This window comes from Gymnodraco acuticeps, unplaced genomic scaffold (assembly GCF_902827175.1).
Source record: "Gymnodraco acuticeps unplaced genomic scaffold, fGymAcu1.1, whole genome shotgun sequence".
In the NCBI taxonomy this organism is placed as follows: domain Eukaryota; kingdom Metazoa; phylum Chordata; class Actinopteri; order Perciformes; family Bathydraconidae; genus Gymnodraco; species Gymnodraco acuticeps.
In genome coordinates this window covers 2,004,166-2,026,220 of record NW_022989982.1, presented here as the reverse complement: position 1 = coordinate 2,026,220, position 22,055 = coordinate 2,004,166, and the positions used below count along the sequence as shown (strand labels likewise).

Sequence of the window (22,055 nt, the reverse complement as noted above, 5' to 3'; positions counted from 1 at the left end):
ACATAATCCAAATGACCAGTTTGTGACAGCACTCAAACTAAATGTATGACTTTTAAACTTTTCTTTTTAAGTAACTTGTTAATTAATAATGCTATATTTTTTTTTCCTGTAGAACTTTATAAAGGATGAGGCTTTCATTTCAAATGGTTCCCATTTTTCTGTTTCTATTTTTAATTAATGTTACTATCACTGGGTTTTCTTTAACTATTCATTATTGTTAGCATTGGAACTTCTGTATTAAGACAATATTGTCTAATTCGGTTTCCAACCAGAGGTCCTACCCCAGGAGTTACCTGTGAAGTGTCAAGGAGTTTAGAGGATTATAGCTAAGCTTGACTAATTTGAAACAATTTAAATACCTTTTTTATTTATTAGTCAAATGTTAGGGATATTGTACAGCGAGCATGTCATCATTGTGTAATGATCCCATTCAGGATTATCTGTGTCATTATCTTATCACATGACTACTTGTAAAAATCAATAATTGTTACACAAAGTAATGATTTTAAACATTATTCCTTATTGAAAATGGTCCTCCAGAGTATGTGTGTCACAACACGATCTATGTACCCTGAAGTAAACGGTTAGCTTGCAAAGTATGCAAGGATGAAGTGAGTGGTACACTAACCGGTCGAGTTAACTGCCTGTGTTAAAGGTATGCTTACAGCCATCAACACCACTTGGCCGTAGCTCTTGAAGTACTGTCCTCGCTCTCACAGATATACCATATCGCTTAAACAGGGGATATCGTCCTGTCCTCCAAACCATATCGTAGTGGTACCCAGTGGGGCTCGCACCGCCATATAAAAGATAATGGAATATCAAATTGTTTTTCTATCCTCTCGATGTGCCGAGGCTGCGTGCTGAAGGCTTTCCCCACCATTGTCTTTAGGCTCATGAATCTTCTCAATCGCCTCTACTGATCGCGATGAACGCAACACGAGGACACACCGTCTCGCCTCATAACCCCCCCTCAGCCGACTGGGCGGCCCTTACCGCGGTGCTTAAGGTGGTTGAACTGTGCGGCGAGTTGCTTTAGATCACTATTGTATTTCCCCCGCTGGTGCCACAAAACAGCATATTTCATCTGCTGGACACTTTGAGCTGTCTGCTAGCGGTCCATATCAGGCTGCTGAGGGCTGGTGGAGCACCAAAACCCTTTGAATATCCGTGTCTGTGTGGATGAGCAACACATTTCATGTGTTAATTCATTTACGTTATCAACCAACATACTCAATTCACAATGCTTTTAGCAATCCTCATTTGGCAATTATTGATCGCATTTGTTGTCACTTATTAATGTTTGAGTTTGTTAAAAAAATCAGGGTTTAATTTTCAACCCATTCCTTAAACTCATTATAATCCTTAATTGATGTTCCTGCTTTCACTGTTTTAACCTTAAACTAACTGCAAAAAAAACTGGTTATGTAAAAAATCTGTATAAAAAAAAGATGTCCCATGTGAGACAGTTGGCAAGCTGAGGCTGGTGTGTGTTTGGGTGCGTGTGTGTGTGTTTGTGTGTGTGTGATTTCAGGTTCCCTGTTGCCTTGTTGACCACCGTCGAGGCCGACCTCTGGCCGACCCTGAGCCATTTGAAAATATGATTGTAATCCTTGTGAGGATTTGGCCTGGGTGTCTATTACCACTGTAATCTGTCACACTGGCATCCAATATTCATTCCACGTCCAGGTTAAGCCCCTCTTTCTGTCTGCACCACCCAGCACCATCTGAGGGAGAGGGAGCGGTGGGTGGGGGGGGTCCAGTGAAGGTGTTGGCACGACTGGAGCGAGAGAGAGAGAGGGTTTGAAATTGAGAGAGCACTGCTTCAATCAAGCCCCTGGGTCGGGGGGGAGAAATCTATTGTGGAACACAAGGTCTCATTAATGCAGCAGGGATAGCTTTAACCCCTACACACCGCGCCTCACACACACACACACACACACACACAAACACACAAACACACACGCCTTGCTGAGGAAAGAGAGGTAGAAATGGATAGATGTAAGGTAGGGATTATGCAAGTCTGGGGAAAAGGTGGGAGGAAATATATACTGTTGATGCAATGACATTTTTACATTCGTGATACAAAGTTGTAAAAGTATGTCGCAAAATATAGAAATGACAAAATGTGTGTATTTATTTAAAACTGAACTATATAGCAGGATTTAAGTAATTTAAAGTAATTTTCCCTGTTGAGGATTAATAAAGTATATCTTCTTCTTCGTCTTACTGTCCTGTAAGAAGAAGGAATATTGATGAAGTTATACTTATCAATTTTGACGATGGTATATTATTGGTAGCCTTTCAAGAAGTTAGCTGACCTTTCCAGGGTCGAGTGTGCATCTTGTACAATGCATGCTGGGATTTATCCACTCATAGAAAGATGGACGCTGTCTCTGTGATGTCACTTAGTTTTCTGAAAAAAGCAAAGTTGCCAATTGAGGGACATTTTTATATAGGTTTTTATTTTGTTCAACATCGGAGGTTTGTTCAAATGTTTAATGGTTTTAATAATTAAAACATTTGAATGGTTAATGGAGATCCAAATGCAGCCTATGACCTTAAATCTTAATGTTTAACCTCTATGGCACTTGTAAACACAAGCCTAACATAAAACTCAATATTGTTAGGTCAGCCGTTTTAAGATACAAAGGATAAGAGTGGGAGTGTGAGTTGGAAATGATTTGAATTTATTTCCAATAAAACTGTCGCGCAGAGCATCTTCCTTCCCCAACAAGCAAAGGCTGGAGCATGCGGCGAGGAAGCAATTTGTTGTTCTCATTAGGAGTTCCTGGGCTCTGGTATTGATATGTGTTTAGAGATAAACTCCCCCAATCACTTTCCATCTGTCTTTGTCTCTCTCCAATGCTACAATAACAGCAAAAGCAGGATTTCATGTGGGTGTTGTCGGTTGGAAGGATCCGTTGTTTGCCTGCATTGTGTGGGTCCAAATTGCATATGAATAAACAAAACATAATATTTAATTTCTGGAGCTATCTTGAATCAGAAGGAACAGCAGCAGTTCCTAAATGTTTTGCGCTGCAGCATCCATACTGAGTTAATTGACAAAGAAGGATGATTGCGGAATTTCTACATAAAATACATTTCTGAGCACAGTCTGGTAATATTTAGCGACAGTTTAAAAGTATTAGATCTTAGGCACACTTATCACTTTTAAAATGTAATGTACAATTGCGAGAAATGGAGAGAAAGAAGAACAAAGGAGGGGAAAGGCAGATAGAGCTTTGCTATCTGGGTTACAAGTCCAAGACATCTGTCACACAAACGAGTTTTGTTTGATTGGTGAGAGCCCATCTATCTCGAAGGCTTGTCGGCAGTTAGCAAATTTATATTCCCCCTTGTCCCGTCTTCCATCAGCGCTTATGGTTTTTCCGGGCCGAGACTGTCAGCCACCGTGGTCATATCTTATTTTAAACCTAGAAACAGTCAAAAACTCGGTAACTTATCTTCACTTCTTTTGATATGGTCACCGTTATCTACTTTTCATGGATCACAACTTCGACCTCTGTTTCTGATTGTTGTTGCCAATACGATAACTGGTGGAAAATAACACCCCACCCCCTTAGATGATCAACTTTATACATTAAGGTTTATTCTTGGGTTCAACCATCCCTAAACACGCACAAAATAAAACATAGCAGCATGTTATCTATGCCAATAATGTAGTTATTCACATTTTGTAGTCAAGTAATAAGTCATAAAAAAAATTGAGAATTTGCATAAAAGTAAGAATAATTGTAGATAGAGTTAAAGTGCCGTTATCTATTTAATTAAAGGATAAGTCAAGAAGATACAGCAGTAGAACATGTTTTATAATGGTTCATTAATTGTAGCAGTTGCCGAGACAAACTAAAATGTATAAAAACTGAAATACGCAGCTGGAAATAGCCCCTTGATTTACAAATGTTGTTGTGTTTTTAAATTGCTTTGGACAAGTAATATGAAGGCAAATTAGTCTGTAACATGTCTAATAGCCTTGTTCAGGAATGAAGCAAGAGGAAACCACTTCCCTGTGACCTCAACGCTACAAATAGTGCTTGTCTGTGGCGTGCAGCTGAAAGGAATTAGTCTAATTTATTATCCTCAACGTCGCTGCATTGTCGATTTTTATTTCTCTCGCCGGGCTGGTTAAAATTAGGCTGAACAGTTCGACAATAATGGGGACAACACGCAAGGAATTTAGAGCAGCTCCCGAAGATTTGTAAAATCCGACAACAACCACGTTCATGTTGATTTTACACGAGTACCCACTTGCACACACACACACTCTAGCACTCTATCTCACTGCATCACAATGCTAATAATCGGATTAAGCCTCTGTGTTTTGGGTGGGTCGTGGACATCTCTATTAGCACCAATTTAGCGTGACCTCTCCGCTCCAGCAACCTCAGCGCTGGCTTTGTAATCCACGATGGCTGTCCCCCATCCTGGCCACTTATCATCACACTGGGATTAATAGAAACATCTTTTGTAATTACAGAAATGCTGCGTTGCCATGCCGGGTGCTGTCAATTACTTTAATGTGGGCCAAACCATTAATCGGCTGACAGAGACCTCAGCGGCGCCCTGTAGTAAAATACAGAAATCTGCCATTGATTTTGCATGAGGCCGTACTCAGCGTTTCATCTCCTTTCTCTTCTGACCAGCGAGGTTATTGATCTTCATAAAGGCAGGATTGTGTCATTAGGCAAGAAGCAGAGGAGACAGTAATGAATGTTTTGTGTGTTCTGGGCAGAGTTGGACAAATGGCCGAGGTTGCCAGGTGCAACACGCAGCACTTTTTCAGCTGCTCGGCCACAGCGATCGATAGGGATACATCTCTGTCTGATTACAGAGATGTGCTGGCAGTTTGTGTGTGTGGGTGTTACAGTAATAGCTGATCACTGTATCTGCCGGATTCAGACATAACGGTACTAAAAGCTTAACCTCCGACCGGATAAACCTGCTCACATAAAGACATACAGCATGTGGTGTTTTCTTGCCTTTAATTTTCAAGGCTACAGCTCAGAGGTTTCTGAGTATTATGGGTTGATGGAGGCGTAGGTGCATCTCCTCTAAGCTGTGATGGAAAGTATCTTTTAGTATATTTTCCTAGTACTGAAATGTAATTTTAAAATATGATCTTTATACATTTCCCAAACAGTATATAAATTACCTAAAATTAGCCCAACCTGAATTTGCAACAGCAATACAAATCTTTACGTATTTTGACATCTGTAGTAGTCAAATAATATATTATACAACAATATTATTTGCTAGTATTTTTTACTTTTGATACTTTGAGTCCACCTGTACATTAATGCAGCATGGTTAAAAGTGTGATACTTTAAGGAGATATTAAGTTAATTTTAGTGAAAGATGAATTACTTCTACTTGTAGTGAAGTATATTTTTGACATTAAGGTATTCTTGCTTTCCAGGAGTGTTATAAGAATTAAACAAATACAGTAGAAAAATCTGCACGAAAAAGGGTCAGGCGCTCGAGCAGCATTAATTGCATTGATTGAAATATAATTGTCTCGTTTAATAGGATTACCTGCAGAAAAAGGGGAAGTGCTTAAGTGCATGTGAGTAGGAGTAAGTCAGTGGGTGTGGTAGAAATACAGTATACTTAATAATAATAATGGGGGAATTAAAAGCAACATAACTTCCTCTCTCCCCCAAGTCTACACCTGTGCTCTGAGCAGAGTGCTCCGCCGTTGTTGAATAACAGTTTTAGGTCTCCCTCGATAAATGCACATTTCCAACAAGCCACAGACACACAGTGAGCCCTCCTGCATGCCAAGTGTGTTTTTTGGAGATGTGCTCACCCCCTAAGCAGGCATAACTGTCTCATATGAGTTATTACACATCTGTCTGTAGATACATGGCGCACCAGATGCTGCAGTTAATGGCACACCTAACCTCCCACCATGAGATGGTACACTAAAACCAAAATGGAATTTTCCACTGCCACTCTGCTTTCTTCCACCGTGTCCTCGCTGCCACCGCTGTCCAGAGCCGGGAGAACCCTGTAGGGGACGGTCCAGACAGGATATTAATGGGCCCCTCCGACAGTCACAGGCCCTGACAGAGCCCTGTTTCATTGTCACCTTGCCTTGGAGGATGAGAAAAAACTTGCGAAGCTTATTAGCCGAATGGAGCTGTTTCTCCCTCTAACTCACTCGATCTCTGCCTCAACGCTTCATTAGACTGTCTTACATCAGAGGCCTGATCCTCTCCCTGTGTCCTCACTACATTGCCACACTCACACAGGCACACACAGGGTGACATCTCCCACCTAATCAAGTAGTGGATTATCTTGTCCTGATAAATTGGCGCTTGTAGCACTTGAAAGGTCCTCGTGGAGGAGTGCCTCCTCCCCCTGACAACTAGATGAAGCCCCCAGGGAGCAAGGAGAGAACATTGGCTTGTAATGATTTGTGGTAAATCGGACAAATGTTTTTGGAAATATCTCTTTCAAGCAAACAGCTTGAAGAATCTAAAAAAAAGCTTGCAGTAAAACTCTAAAAAACACAATTTATATTAGGAAACAAGGCATTAAAATATAACTCTTTAATTAAAGAAGTTATGATGAAAACGAGTAAATGGTCTACAAGGTTTAGGTCAACGGTTTGGAGGCGTCAATGTGCTCAGTGTTACTGAATCAAGTGGGAAAAGGTCAATAAGACACAAGAACACAGATACAGTCTGAACAGATACTTGATGAGCCAATGAGATCACTCGGCTATTCATGTTATGTGATGAGTTTACTATTTAATTTGTGCCCACACTTTTTTTTTTTTTCAACATTAGAATTCTGCATCAACATCTTAATTTCAGGACTGGGAAGGGTGTGACATTTGTAGTGACAGGATGTAACAATGCAACAGAGAGGAAGCACTCTAATGACAGTGACAATTAACTGAGTTAAACATTGGTGTTGGCAGGTTCTTCAAAGATTGATGTACAACATAGCTACGTGGCTTTTGATTATTTATATGTGACTGCACACTATGCCCAGCAGAGCATGTATATGCACATGATGCCTACATTGTGACGTAAAAATCTGATTGAAAATAACCTTTTTGCTTGTTTTTTGCAAAGACTAACAACATGTCTTCTTCCTTCTCTGTTTTGCTCTCACTGTAGGAGAACCCCTACATGTGTAACAATGAATGTGACGCCAACACAGAGGAACTGGCCCACCCTCCAAAGCTCATGTTTGACATCGAGGGCCGTAATCCCACTACTTTCTGGCAGTCCACATCTTGGCAGAAGTACCCAAAGGCCCTTCTAGTAAACATCACGCTATCATGGAACAAGACCATCGAGCTGACTGATGACATCGTCCTCACCTTTGAGTCGGGCCGGCCCGAGCAGATGGTCCTAGAAAAGTCTCTGGATTATGGAAGAACCTGGCAGCCGTACCAGTTCTATGCCACTGACTGTCTGGACGCCTTTCACCATGGAGCCCAAGACGGTGCAGGACCTGACTCAGCACACACTGCTGGACATCATCTGCACAGAGGACTACTCACGAGGGTACGTGTGGAAGTATGACAAAACGGTGCGCTTTGAGATCAAGGACCGCTTTGCGCTGTTTGCTGGGCCCCGACTCCACAACATGGCTTCGCTTTATGGCCAACTGGACACCACCAAGAATCTGCGGGACTTCTTCACCATCACAGACCTGAGAATCCGTCTGCTGCGGCCTGCCACAGGAGCTACCATGGTGGACGAGGACAAACTGACCAGATACTTCTACGCCATTTCTGACATCAAAGTCCATGGCAGGTAAGACTTGAGTTCTTCTGATCATGCCAAGAGCAAAGCAGGCAAAACAAGCAATTTGGCTCCACGGTTTCAGACAGCTAAGGACCCCAAAAGTTATTTGATCAATTCCAAATTTGTAAGGGAATTTATGCCAATTAAACTAAATCAGGGGTCTAACTAGGAACCCCTGGGGTGCTACTCCACCAATGGGGGGACTAATTCCCTAAAGGAACACGTTTTGGATTACCTCTCTGTTTCCACTGTGGTTTATTGCAGCGACAGTACAGCTACTCAATAGTGAAGAAAAATGCGTTTACCGTTACCATACTTTCCAATTAGGCAGCGGATCCATAATGATGTGCGGAGTTCACCAGTTGTCAGCATGTCTTAATTAACTGAGATGCTTACGGCTTGCTGAAGCACTCTATTTTGGACACAAAATTCACTCTACTGTCTATTAGCCCGTGGAAGACATTTCAGCCGTCAGGTCACTGCGCGTTGTAATTAGTGCTTGATTTACGGAATTCACAGAGGGTCATATAACATGAAAACAAGACGCCATTATGCTGTTAGAGGAAAGGACGACAAATGCTTCCCATGCTCCTTGACGCTACAACAAGAGTCACTGGGGCATACACTTAAATAGATATGTTTTACACAGTGTGGTTCTCCAATTCAACAGATGTGAATATGGTGTTGGGGGTGAAGGAATGAAGATTTAATTACTCTTGTTTTGCTTTTCACACATGAGAGGATGGCAGTACAGAAGTGCAGACTGGCGGAACGTCACAACAATTGGAAGTTGGGAAGATGACTGCAGATAGAAATATCAGTAGTGCTCAGGGCACAGCAAACATCAGTTGCTCTAACGTCTAACCAATGTGGTTGTGTGAAAAATAAATCAAGATGTTCTCAGCTGAGGGCAAGGATTAGCATCAGGTGCTAATTTAAAGATCTAAATTGTTGTCATTCTCATGCTACGCTGGCTATAGTCGTACTGTTCTATTATCTTTGCTGCTGTGACATTATTTACAATAATATTGTCAAATGCCTTCAAGCTATTTAATGAATCTTTAATTTGTTGATTTCCTTATAATGCCATGAAATTACAGTCATTCGACACATGGCTCTAACATATTGTAAATGGAAGGTACCCTTGAGCCCAACCGGCTATGATAATGAATGCCTCGCTCAGAAATATCATTTTTGACTTTTCTCCTGATTGAGAAGGTTATTCAGTAAAAATAACTGGAGGGAATGTATTAACACAAAAGTGTTGAACGGGGCATCCATTCAACACTCTGGAATGAAGCGTGCTGTCATAAGCGTAGATTATTTATTCTATCTGACTAATCATGACCAAACTCATGCATCCCTGTGGGGCTGTAGATTTGAACAATGGCTGCGCAACACTATTGGGCCGCTGTCGTTTACTAGCCTGCTGCTCCCAGAGTGACGCTCGCCTAAGCAATGTTTTCCACTGTTTACCAAAGGTAACACATAGTTCAGACATAATGAGATGCACACTACACAGTCTTCACTCTCCTTTTCCCTCTCCCATGGCGAATCACTGCTCAGTCCCTTTCTCCATGCGTCGTGTACCAGACATAAGCTCCTTAACCCCCGGAATTCGGTTCTGTGAGACTCGGCGGGAGCGATTTTGCAGGGGCAGTGAGCTTGAATCTGGCATATTTCACTATGCTGGACTCGGCTGCCATCCCTCTGGATTTGGAGGGTGTGGGGGGAAATACAGTAGGAGAGCTTGCAGATCTTCTGCCCTGGCCACAACAGTGTGAGAAACAAAGAAAAGCATCTAAGCTCTTTGCTAAAGTAGGTCAACCAACAAGAGAAGAAGATAGGAAAGGAAGTGAGCTTTCTAGCTTAACTTTGCAGAAGTACACCTCTTTCCATTAGTAACATGTAGCCCAAGTAGTTACAGGGGAAACCAATGTGTCATGCATGGCCATTCTATTATGGTTGATTACGAAAGAGGACCAGACCAAAGGCACTCCGAAGAAAAAATCGATGTTAAGAATTTCAAATCAGACCATGCGTGGAGCTGTGAGATGGATGTGAACAATGCATTCTGCTTGGTGATTTAAATGAATTTGACACCCTTACTGTTTTATTGTATAAGCAGGGCTAAATGGGTGTGTGGAGATAGAAAGTGTGGAGGGTTGGAAGGAATTTCTAATTACACTGTATGACTGTGGCATAATTGCTCTGCTCCTCTATTTTAAATGCTTTACAGTAACTGCAGCCTGCAATTTAGTCAACCGTCTCCCCCTCTTCCTTCTATCTCCCCCTCCTCTTCTTCCATCCCGCCTGTGATCAATAAATTGTAATTAAAGCTGGAGAAGATTCGGGCTACAAAAGATCTCTTTCTGGTTCCCAGTTTCTCTCTTTCGGCCTGTCCCATCTCCCTGTTTCACTTTAATTCTCCTGTCTCTGAAGTGGCTCTGGGTCCCTGTTTTGAATTATATATAAGACCTAGCCCCATTCCATTCATGTACCGCCTCTTGAGGGATAAACACCATCTAAATTCCAAATAAACCAAAGAATACACATTGCAAGAAGTAAACAAAATCTAAAAAACAATCCTCTCCATTCGACAACGTTTAAAAAACCAAATCTGGTAATAGACTATTAGTTCCAAACTTATCTCCTGCTGTCATTAACCAAGAAATAATGTTTGCCCCCTATCTTGATCTAAATTCAAAGCTAGTTTCTACCCTATTTGAGTACAGGAAAAAAATTGTTTTAACAATTTACCCTTGCACCTTTGGTAGTTGTGATTCAATTTCTAAAGCAAATACAGTATGTACCGCGGGGCATTAACACAGAAGGTCACTGTCACTTTGACTTGAGGTTAGACAGAACATTCTCTTGAAGCGAATTGTTCGTTAGATGCACCAACCTTTTATCTGGTCTAGATTCCCCATCGGCCTCTTGTTCAGTGGCTGTGAATCCCTACACTGACCATATACCGTAACATCTCAGGATACTGCCTTGAAAACTCCTGGTCTGGTTTTAATTGTCCCGTGTTCTGTTATGGTTGAGTACACATGCACTATAACTTTTGCTAATCAAAACTCTCGGAAAATCCTTTGAATGTAAAGCAAAGTAGGAGTCGGCCTTTAAATATAGTGTCTCTGGTTTTCTACATCTAAGTGCTCGCCTTATATGTGAAACCATTTGGAAATATAATTGAAGACAACAATGTAATATGTTATAGTTATATACTAAAAACGGTATTGAATCATCCATAGTAATCATGTTTCCATGCCCAATGCAATCGCCCACAGAATTCATATATGTCACCATGCCTCCACACTTTAGTCATCATTCCCACTCATTTAAAATATGTTTTTTGGAAACAATTGCATTTTGTGCAGTAAGATCATTGCAATAGTGTGTCTAGTGTTAAGCAGAATGCAGCACACTATTCTATCATTGGGACTGTATTATCATTACTCACAGAGATAGTTAGTGTTCATTTATTTACTTGCATAGGGTTGGCTAAGAAGATTGAAGCCACTCTCATCTGGCAGATATATCTATCTTGTGATCTGAAAGAAAATAAGTGATATGAGTCGGTTGTAGCATGTAGACTGGTCCAATTATTCAAAAAATAATGATAAATCAAAGTTTCCATCAGAAGCGAGCACAAATATAAAACATTATACAGCTCTTCTTCCCAAAAGTGCATGGGTCATAATATTGATATTCTAATTGGCATGTAGTTCAGACTGTGCATGTGTGCTTTGGCTACAGCTGTTCCGACTACTGATCAGCAATTTAGTGAGTGATGGCTCTATCGGATCTGCCCCTAAGGGAGGAACAAACAAGAAGTCAATCTGCTTTTTTCCCCTCCTCCCTCTCCCTCCACAGCGCTTGGCTTGCTTTTAGGCCTGCCTGTAGTCGACAGATAATCTATTTGTGCTAATTTCATGTTTCTCCCTGCCCACTTCCCCCTTGAATAAGTCACTCCACTTGTCTACCATCCTTAGTCTCTGTCTCTCTCTCTCTCTCTCTCTCTCTCTCTCTCTCTCTCTCTCTCTCTCTCTCTCTAAATCTCTATCTGTCTCTCTCTTCATCTCTCTCTCTTCTCGGTCTATCTCTCTCATCTCTCTCTCTCTCTCTCTCTCTCTCTCTCTCTCTCTCTCTCTCTCTCTCTCTCTCTCTCTCTCTCTCTCTCTCTGTCTGTGTGTCACCATAAGCATCTATTTACCTTTTGCTGTGCTCTGCATTTCAGCCTTTTTTTTTTTTTAAATCAGCAGTCTGCATTAGTCAATGTGTGGGAGAATGCCTCGTTGGTAGGAGAGGCCGAGCTGAGAGGTTCAGATAACATGGACCATCTGTTATAAGTCACACGTTAGATTTATGGCTGTAATTAAATGACCTGTAGCCTTTTGTTAGTCCAGCAAAAATGAGTCAAGTGATGTATTTGAGACATGCTTTAATGTCTAATGTACTGTAGAATAATGAGAATGGAAGTGCCATATCCAGGGATAGCTCATGGTGGCCACCCCGATGTAAAGTGGTTGTAATCGTACACCCAATTAATTCTTCTGCCATTTATCAATTGGTCACTTTGTTGGCCCCACTGCCACCAGTTCCCTACTGTACACAGTTTAGGCTCAAAGACAACATTGCCATTATTAGACCCAGTCCCAGACCAATGTGCTTACAGTAATGTAAGTAATTAATTTTCCTTTGAAAGGTAAAGCAATGATTATCAAAGCATAAATAACATTTTAATGATGTAGTCAAATAGTTCTCACTTCAAACGTGTCAAATACAAGCTTGGCCAGTGCCCTTGAGACACCGATGAGTATGTTAGAATTTGGGCTAAGTTCTATGTAAAAATAAAACATACTTTTGTCTCGCTTACCCTAACCTAACCACAGAGCTACTGGTGTATAATATAAGTAACAAAATAAGGTGCATTCGGTGGACTTTCAACATGGAGAGTTAATTTGAGAGAAACTAACAGTGGTTTTGTTTTCTAAACCTAAACTTCTTGTGTAGGCAGAAGTTCATATTTGAAATGATATTAGGCACGCAATGAACGGCAATTGACCCGAGGTCCCCACCCTCCAAAACTCACTCAAGAAAGGTAGCTATAAGATTCATAGTTTGAGTCATAGGCCCTTTAAATCCAATCAAAGTTTTTCAACACCTCTATACTATCCCAAGATAAATATGCTGGGGTTGTGAGTAAGGTAACAAGCCATAAATGCCAGATAAGTTTAGCGGAGTATTAGTTGGAATATTAAGTGTGGGCAAAATGTCTCTTTTATTTCATTCTGCTGTGTTTTGAGTAAGTGCAGTTTGAAGTTGTAAACTACCTTCCTACACTTGTAGGTCCATTGGAAGAGGAAACGTACAGTAGGATGGTTTACTAACAGGTGAACCCTGGTTGGAAACTGAACAATCATGGCTTCTCATTGAAGATTTTACTCTGATTTGACTGGATGTTTTCTTTAAACTACTGTCCTGTGGGGCAGAGTAGGTCCCGCATTTGACCTTTTTTGAATGTTCATTTACTGCATAACAGTCAGATACTTCACCTCACTTGATCCTGCTTTAGTGTTACTTTTTACTGCGAAAGCTCAATCAGCCAGTTCCTGATGCTCCTAAACATCCCCGATTGCCTCTTTATTTCTTTTGTCTTGTCTTCCTTCTTCAATCAACACATGTATCGCCTGTCATTCCTGACTTCCGTCCAGGTTGTTTCTCAACTTCTCTAGCTTTGATGCTCCTCCCCCGGCTTGTCTCTCGCTGACGCCCTCCCAGCTTGACTCTGCCAGGTTTAAGAGCTCAAAAGAAATGTCTATCAGTTGGGGCAGAAACCTTTATCTCACGCTCTTCCTATGCTCTTGGTGTACCTGCTTGATAGGCTTTGAAAAGTATGCATGGGTGTTCGAACAACAGTTTTTTTGGGGACCAAACTCCAGCTGCAGAGAAGCAAGGTCAACTCAGCATGAACTAAATCCTAATATGATGTATTAGTTTCCTTTCTCCCTGTGGAGATATGACCGGTCCTAACACCTGCCGTCCCCTTATTGTCCTCAGCTCCTGCTTTAGCTTCTCACACTTTAAAATGCTTTTTAATGTACATAATGGGAACAATAATGATGCATTTGTTTCCGGTGGTTTATTTGTGTTTAGCATTTACCGTTCACTCCCTATCTAGAGGCAGCTGTAGTGGGTGTGTTTCTGTGCGAGGCGGAATTAATATAGAAGCTGCCCCCCCCTATCCAATTAATTGCATATCTCCAGCTGCAAACGCCTCCCCGAGCAGTACACTTGTGAACCGTGAAGGTAAAAAGGAAAGAATATGCGGCGAGGGCGGATTTGAAAAATGCGATAGGCGGAGGCAGAGTATGAGATGCGTCACCATGGCACCAGCAGAGCGTAGTGCACAATATCTAAAGGCCACAGCTGCCTGTGCACAGGGATCTGCATATAGCTGCTGGCTACATCGGACCATCGTCACAACGTCTGTGTCCTTCAAAAATTTAACATATTTTTAGAAAATGATTCTGCATGATGATGTTTTCCTGTCAATCAAGCAAGGGTTCAGAGGCTTAATTAGCTCCCTGGCATTATGTCAGCCTGTCGGTCTATAACTGGTCGCTTTTTCTTCGAAATACTTTGGTATCTCCTTACTCTACTCTGGCGCCAACATGAGGTTAATATTTTTGGCTTTTAATCCAAATTGATGGATAAGATATCTGTCAAAAGCTATCCCCCAAAGCAGTTCTAACTTGTCTGATATGACATAATATTCTGCAGGATTTCATTTTTATAGTGGTATACCATTAAAGTTTTGTGGACTTTAAAAATGAAGCTTAAGAAGCCAAACTTGCCAAACCAAATGTATAAACAGCATTTAATTAAACAGGCTACTTAAACAGGCCTTTCATTTTCATCACTGGGACACTTCCACGAATCACAGAGAAACAATAAAATCAGTGTCTTTTGTTGAATTGAGTTCAAAATCAATATCAATATGTTATAAGTACTGCAATTGTAAGTATTCAACATAATTAGAAGCTTTAATTTTTATTTATTTTTCTGTTAGATTTAAACTATCATATCAATACAATTTTTGCTGGATTGAAAAGTAAAGCAAATACAAAATATGAATTTAAGACTCCCTGTTCAGAAAGTTTTCTCTGAAGGTCACAAGTCATGCAATGTCTGTGCTGTGCTGCAGTTATGAGAAAAAAGATGATTTGTTTTGTTACAGCAAACAAAAACGGTATTTCTTTATTCGTCAAGGGCATATGTCTCGTCCAAAAATATGTCCATGCCTCAACTACCTTTTCTAAGCAGCAATCCCTCTAGCTACTTATTAAAACCTCCTCTCTCTTTCCCCACGCTGACCTCCACTCACACATACAAATGGCAGGATGAAAGAGGGATGGATTTTGACTGCTTAGTCTCTGTTTGCTGAATTGTCCCTTTCCAAAAACAATCCAGCTTAAACCTATTGTACTGTACTTTCATAAGGCCCATGATATTTCTTTTTTTTATATTCACAACACAAACAGCAGTGTTTGCTTTCAGCTTGTTCCTGTCTGAAAGAAGTTGCTGCATGCATTGATAAAGGAGGCTTCCTATAGAAAACTCTGAAGGCGTAGTTTATATGAGAAAATGCACCAAGGTGAAAGTGCTCTTAAGATAAATGGTGCTGTTAACACACAAAAAAGAAGCTTTTACTGCAGTAAAAAACATAAAGTAAAACATATTCAAACATTTCAATTAAGTTGTTTAGCTTAGTAAAGCATAAATGTGTACCTTTTCTTGTAAACATACAAAATACATTTGTATATGTGTTGTTTCTAACCACAACACTGTATATTGTAACATACAATTAATACTCAAAATATGTGCAAAGCCAATCTTTTACATCTGTGTTTGCTTCTTTGTGGTGTTTCTCATCATTGCATGTGTGACCTGATTGCTATCTTTCCTTGCATGTTACCTACAAACTATTGTTCTGCAGAAAAGTGTTAGATCATTTATCATAACTAAATGTGAACCCACTCATAAAAACACAGGGTCGAAATAAAAGGAGGTTCCCAATTTCCCAAGAATAAAATGATTTCATATTCACTTATATTCTCTTAAAAAAACCAAATGATGTTTCACACTGAGACCATCATGACACAAACAACTCCTGCTTCCTGTAAATGGTACAGAACCCCTCCGTTGTGTGATAAAATCAGATACACTGAGAGCTTTATGTACAAATAAAATCCAGTGATGAGCCGCCGTGTCACTGACATTGAACCCGGAGAAGGTGTACAAGCCAATCCCTCACTGTTTATCACAGGCCGGAGGAATGGACTGAGATATGAGGAGGAAAGCTACTGTACGAGTGACATGAAGATTTTATCGTCAGAGCAGAGGACTGGTAGCGCGTCGCCTCAACAAATCCCCTTCCTGTTCTCAGGGATGAAGCAACATTCATTTTGCACTTCAGAAGTATTCAGTCCCCGCATTCACCATGAATGTTTAGAATTGGGTACAGGTTTGCGAGAAGGGCCCGGTTCATTCCTATGAAAGTGGCGAATGAAGCTAAAATTGTCTTTCTCTTGAGTGCCAAATACCCGGATATATACTCAGTTTTTCTCGTTCACTTTCTGGAGTCTTGGCCAGGATTGAGTGGACTGCTAACGAGAGTCACTATGGCAGTGAACCCTGCCCTTAAGCAAGGCACCCTTATCTGCTTGGGGGACCGTGGTGCCGCAATTTATCATCACTTCCCATTAATTCATGTGCCTGTGTGTATTAATCAAGGAAATAAATAACAACAGCGTTCTTATCACTACAAATAGCCAGCACAGACAACAGATTGGAATTATGTCATAGACTGGAAGACTCTCACGCTTCACATATGGGATCTGGTGGGAGCAAATGTGTATGTGTGTATTTGGGTAAATGCATTTGTGTGTGTGTACATATCCTCCAGGCAAAACCCATCCCATATTTGTTCCATAAATCCAAATCTGGTCCAGCAGGAATTCAATCTAAAATCCCCACATACACACACACACACACACACACACACACACACAAACACACACACACACACACACACACACACACACACACACACACACACACACACACACACACACACACACACACACACACACACACACACACAAAGATAATGCAGGCAGCATATTTTATTCCCGTCATGACCCATACATTAATACGCCTACAAACCAATGTATTATCTGTTTACTGTTTACCATGCAGTTACATTCATATCATGACAATCTCAATGGATACAATGAGCAATTTTCCGATCTGATTCTTAATAAAGCCTTTTTATCTCCAAGTTAAGGTAGCCAATTGTTCTCCATTGTGCCACATAAGGGTCTGGGGCACAGAAAGCAGCCATATCGGAGGCTTTATCTCTTCTTCACTGTCGACAGAGCACATTCAGCATTCATGTGGTGACCCATTTCATTAATGGAGAGGCCTTTTTCAACGTGTCTTCCCCCCCTCTTTGTCGGCAACAGCCTCCCTCATAATGGGTGCTCCTGTCAGGGTCTCATGACTAATCCCCTCATTGACCTCTCCTTCACTTGCAGCCTCCACCACCACACTGATGATTTGGTAATTGGTATAGATGTTGTCAACACCTGCATTTTGAGTGCCATCTGGAGAAACATAATACACTCTGCTCAGAACTATTTTAAACATGGTTCTATACTTAATTTATTATGTGTTGTATGCTTGTTATATCAGTGGAATATTTAGATTTGGAAAGAAGGGGTAGAGTAAATAACCAAGTTAAAAAGTGATTGAATATTTGACATGCATTCATAAATACAAATCTGTCTTCAAACAATTTCCCCCAAAAAAATAAGTGTATACTGTACCATAAATACGTATTTGCCATAAGCAAAATCTATTCCCTGCCCTGGCTATGTCATTGTCACCATATCTAGACATTTTTACATGTGTATTTTTAAGACCTGACAACTCAATGACCAAAACAAGAGGTGATGATTTACAATGATCTAATCAGAAATGCAGAAAACTTGGCTTTCTCTTATCAGTGAGACATCCCACTGAGCTAGCCATATCGGCATGGGTGACTAGAAGAAAGCCACTTCGGTGAAGAAAACACCATATGGCTGTTTATCCCCCCATCATAAGCTGAAGCAGATATTTCGAGCAAAGGGAGAAGTGTCGACAGCGTCATCACACACTCCCTGTTTGTCTAATTCTCCTTGTGTTCACAAATACGCACACACAGTGACAGTGACGATGTGTTTAGATCCCAAACCTCCCCAAGCAAGATATTTGATTATGATCTGAAGACGACAGGGAGTGATGAATAAAAACTGCTTGATAATGGGAGCATTGAGTCATGAAAAGCGATTCTGAGCAAGTTATCTTTCGGGGAGGCCGATGAATGCAGACGCTCATTATGTATGGCTATCCGACGGTGCCTTAGCCTTCAAGCAGAACAAGAGCGTACAATAGAGCTGCACCTGACAAAAGAGAGGAAGAATAACAATCAAACAAAGAAAAAGTGCTGTACTGAATTTTCCAGACCTTTGCTCTTTTAGCAAGGTAATGTAACTTACTGGAGCATGATGTCTCATTGGAAATGTTCATTGATAAATGAGAGGATGCTAGATGATTGTGATTGGAGGGTCTGGGTCAAATTCAATAGGATTGACTTACTGTCCAAAACATATCACAAGGGCTGCCTTTATGTATGTCACAGTTATTTGAAAGCAAATATTTACCACACTTTACCATAGTTACGTTCATTTGACTGCACTGACCCTCTTTTTTTATTCTTTTATCACTGACCCGTTTGGGAAGCCTTTGTATACTGTACTATTGAATTGCACTTGCATGAACAATTCAGTGATAAGAGAAAGACATCTGAAGCCCTGCCGCTATTTAGAAAGATCTCGTGACGGAGACATTGCACCCTCAGTTTAATATTTTGCACCTTCAGTTGAAATACAAATAATTATGACAAGCACAAGGTGGTGTGAAGTTTCAAAGCACACCTTCTATTTTGGTTAATGATTGTGCAGCAGTAATACATGCAAATAAGACTTGGTATAGGAAAACATAGATCAGCCTGTTGTGCTCCTTACATACGCTCAGTTATCTAAATGATACTTTACCATCAGTTACTAGGCCTATATATTACAAAATAAAGCACCTTTATTTCAGCCATAATCTCACCTCGCAGCTGATGAAAGGAGATTTGTGCAATTTCTTGTTGTCAGTATTTCATTGAATAAGTAGTGATATTATTCTTTGTTCTGAACTGCAGCTCAAATCAAAGTTGCCAACGTCAACCAGATGTTAATTCATAAATACTGTTTTCCCCTGCCGCGACGGACAAACTGCAACAATAACTCTAGTTTCTAGGAATACCCTCCAGCTTATTAACATCAACCCGAATAGCTAATCACTAAATTAGTTTTTTTTACATTTTGTCTGTACAAACACACATAAACCTGCATGCCCTGTTACAAGCAATCTTTACATCTCATGTGATTCTCATTGTTCACCAGAGTCCATGCAGCTTCTAATTCAATGTAGTGGAAACATTGCCCCTTTGGGGTTAGGGTTAGGGTTTATCAGGGTCTCTCAGTTATTTTCAAACCCAACAGATGACACGGATACAGCCCTGACCTCAAAAAGACGGAAAGGAGATGCTAAGAGTTAGCCCCTCTGCTAGCTGGGAAAAATGCCAGCATTTTCTGTAATTTCACCTGCTCTTCGGGTCCTACCCTGGTTCCAGTTTCTGGTCCCTGGTGGGTGTAGCTATTGGAGATGTCTGCTCCAGACATTGGGATTATGTAACAAAAGTAAGTGTTGGCAAAGTTTAATGGCGAGTGACATTAGCAAAGAAACGAGAATACAGAAGACCAATAAGAAGTAACACTTCTTAGTTGTAATTTTTATATGTTCACTTCATTGTGGTGTTATTTCATATGATTAGAACCTTATTAAAAACTAGGTGAGACTCAGTACAAAATGCATACTGTACAAAAGTGTTGGATAATTAATGAGAAAATGTGTGGCTGTGGAGGAGTAAAACATTTTTTTTCCTGCTACATTATACTTGTTCTCTCTTTATTTCCACACTCTCACACACAGAGGTGTTACAGTCTAACCTCTCGCAGTTTGCGGCCGAGCTACCGACCCAAACGGATCAATGCAGCAGGATCCTTTGGGGAGTTACTTCCTTTGGGGAGTTACTTCCTTTAAGAGCGCCAGTCATCAATGCCGCTTATGAAATGACAAGATCACTTAATATCTCTCCTCCACCTGGCCTCTCCTTGAATCTCTATGGCACTATCCCCTCAATGATGGAGCTCTCTGCCTCCTCTGCAGTGCATTTTCTGTCTCCGGGTCCTCAGCCAACAGTCTTTAGCTGAGAGCAGTATCAGGCCCAGCATGTCGATTCTATTGAACTGGCTTGGCATGTCACAGGCAGTAAAGACCCCCTGATTGACTCCTGCTTGGATAGCATGTCCAACTGCATACATTAGTAATGTCGAGGTCTCGATAGATGGATGGCCCGGTCGAATTGATACAGGCAGGCGACACATTTACCTCAAAGCAGGGAACCAGAGATGGACTGAACCAGCAGCACAAGAATCACAAAATACAGTATATTGTTCCTTTAACTTGGCTGCTTTCAATTATCATCATTTTAGTTTTGCAAGACAGCAAGAAGTTTTTCTACATGTATAATGAATTATTTTTAGAGGAACATACAACAGAAACAAGAACCCCTCACCAGCTCACCAAAACAATCATTACAAATCATTTAGAGTGCTGCGATTTTTAAACCAGCTGCCATAGTTCAGCTAGGTCAGTGTTCTGAGTGACACTTCAAGTCTTAATTGGCTAGTTAAGCGTATCACTTTTTTACACAACAAATATACTATTGTAATCATGAGCGGAGCCAGGCTGTAAAACGTGGCAGTTATGACTTCTGATTCAACTCCCTATGTGTATTGCATTTATACAAAATGATCCTAATTAAAAACATGATTTAAAAACTGGTAAACAACTGCACAGCCTGGGTGCTCTGAGGGATCTGAATTGCTTTAAAGAAATGTAGGATTAGGGTTAGAGTTAGGGTTAGACTAGCCGTCGGTCAGAAGGTGTTTTCCTTTTCTGTAGATTTGTTTAAACAAATGTCTTCACCTCGATGTGAGATCTGCAACAAGTTCTGTCATCTAAGATAGGTCAAACTGCAAATACTGTAAATACTTAAAAGCCCTATAAATCAGTTGCTCTGTAAATTACTTTTTTCGCATGCAACAAAAATATAAGAAAGAAGTAAAGAATGGGCCATGATTCTTCTCACAATCTCCATTTTCCTCTTAACTGCATACTTTCTGATAAAGAAGGATGCAATTAAGGAGAGGTTTACGGCGAGGTCTATCCCAGGAGACATCGTGCTGATATCCCACTTAATCCTCTTCCTCCCACAATGCAAAGCAGGCTGGGGGAAGAGGTAGAGGAGGCAATTAGTAAGTAAGACGTAAGCAGACAGGATGATATGTTTCAAGCCAATACATACGTCAGCTGCAAGCTATACATGTCAATGTGTAAGAGCTATGTGTGTGTGTGTGTGTGTGTGTGTGTGTGTGTGTGTGTGTGTGTGTGTGTGTGTGTGTGTGTGTGTGTGTGTGTGATGTGTGTGTGTGTGTGGTGTGTGTGTGTGTGGTGTGTGTGTGTGTGTGTGTGTGTGTGTGTGTGTGTGTGTGTGTGTGTGTGTGTGTGTGTGTGTGTGTGTGTGTGTGTGTGTGTGTGTGTGGTGTGTGTGTGTGTGTGTGTGTGTGTGTGTGTGTGTGTGTGTGTGTGTGTGTGTGTGTGTGTGTGTGTGTGTGTGTGTGTGTGTGTGTGTGTGTGTGGCAAATTCATGTCAATTAAAAAGTTCTATGGTATCTTTTTACCAGTCCCCATTTCGTCAGCATGGAGTTATCGTCCCCTTTCGGTAATGTAGGTGTGTGTGTGAAATATAACTTAAACAAACACGCCTGAAGGCCATTTTAACAGCCACTCCTGTTTTTATATTTCCTTTTCATCACACATAATTAAGCCTGAGTGCTCTCTGAACCACCAGACCCCCCGGACACCCCACTGCCCGACCTCTGCAACCCCCTGTCTGTTGTCGCTTATTTGCACGACACACTGAATGCAGACACAGGCTTTAAAAAAGTGTTTATTAGCCGTGTTTGACCCAATTGGCTGCAT

At 40.9% G+C, this 22,055-nt stretch overlaps 1 protein-coding gene across 1 annotated transcript in view; it reads left to right on the top strand.

Annotated features, from left to right (window-relative positions):
* ntng1a (netrin g1a) overlaps positions 1 to 22,055 on the top strand; it is an 88,346-nt gene that overhangs the window by 34,271 nt on the left and 32,020 nt on the right. Inside the window, 2 exon segments of the mRNA XM_034212105.1 lie at positions 7,152 to 7,460; positions 7,462 to 7,796. Coding sequence (XP_034067996.1) covers positions 7,152 to 7,460; positions 7,462 to 7,796 — 644 coding nt within the window.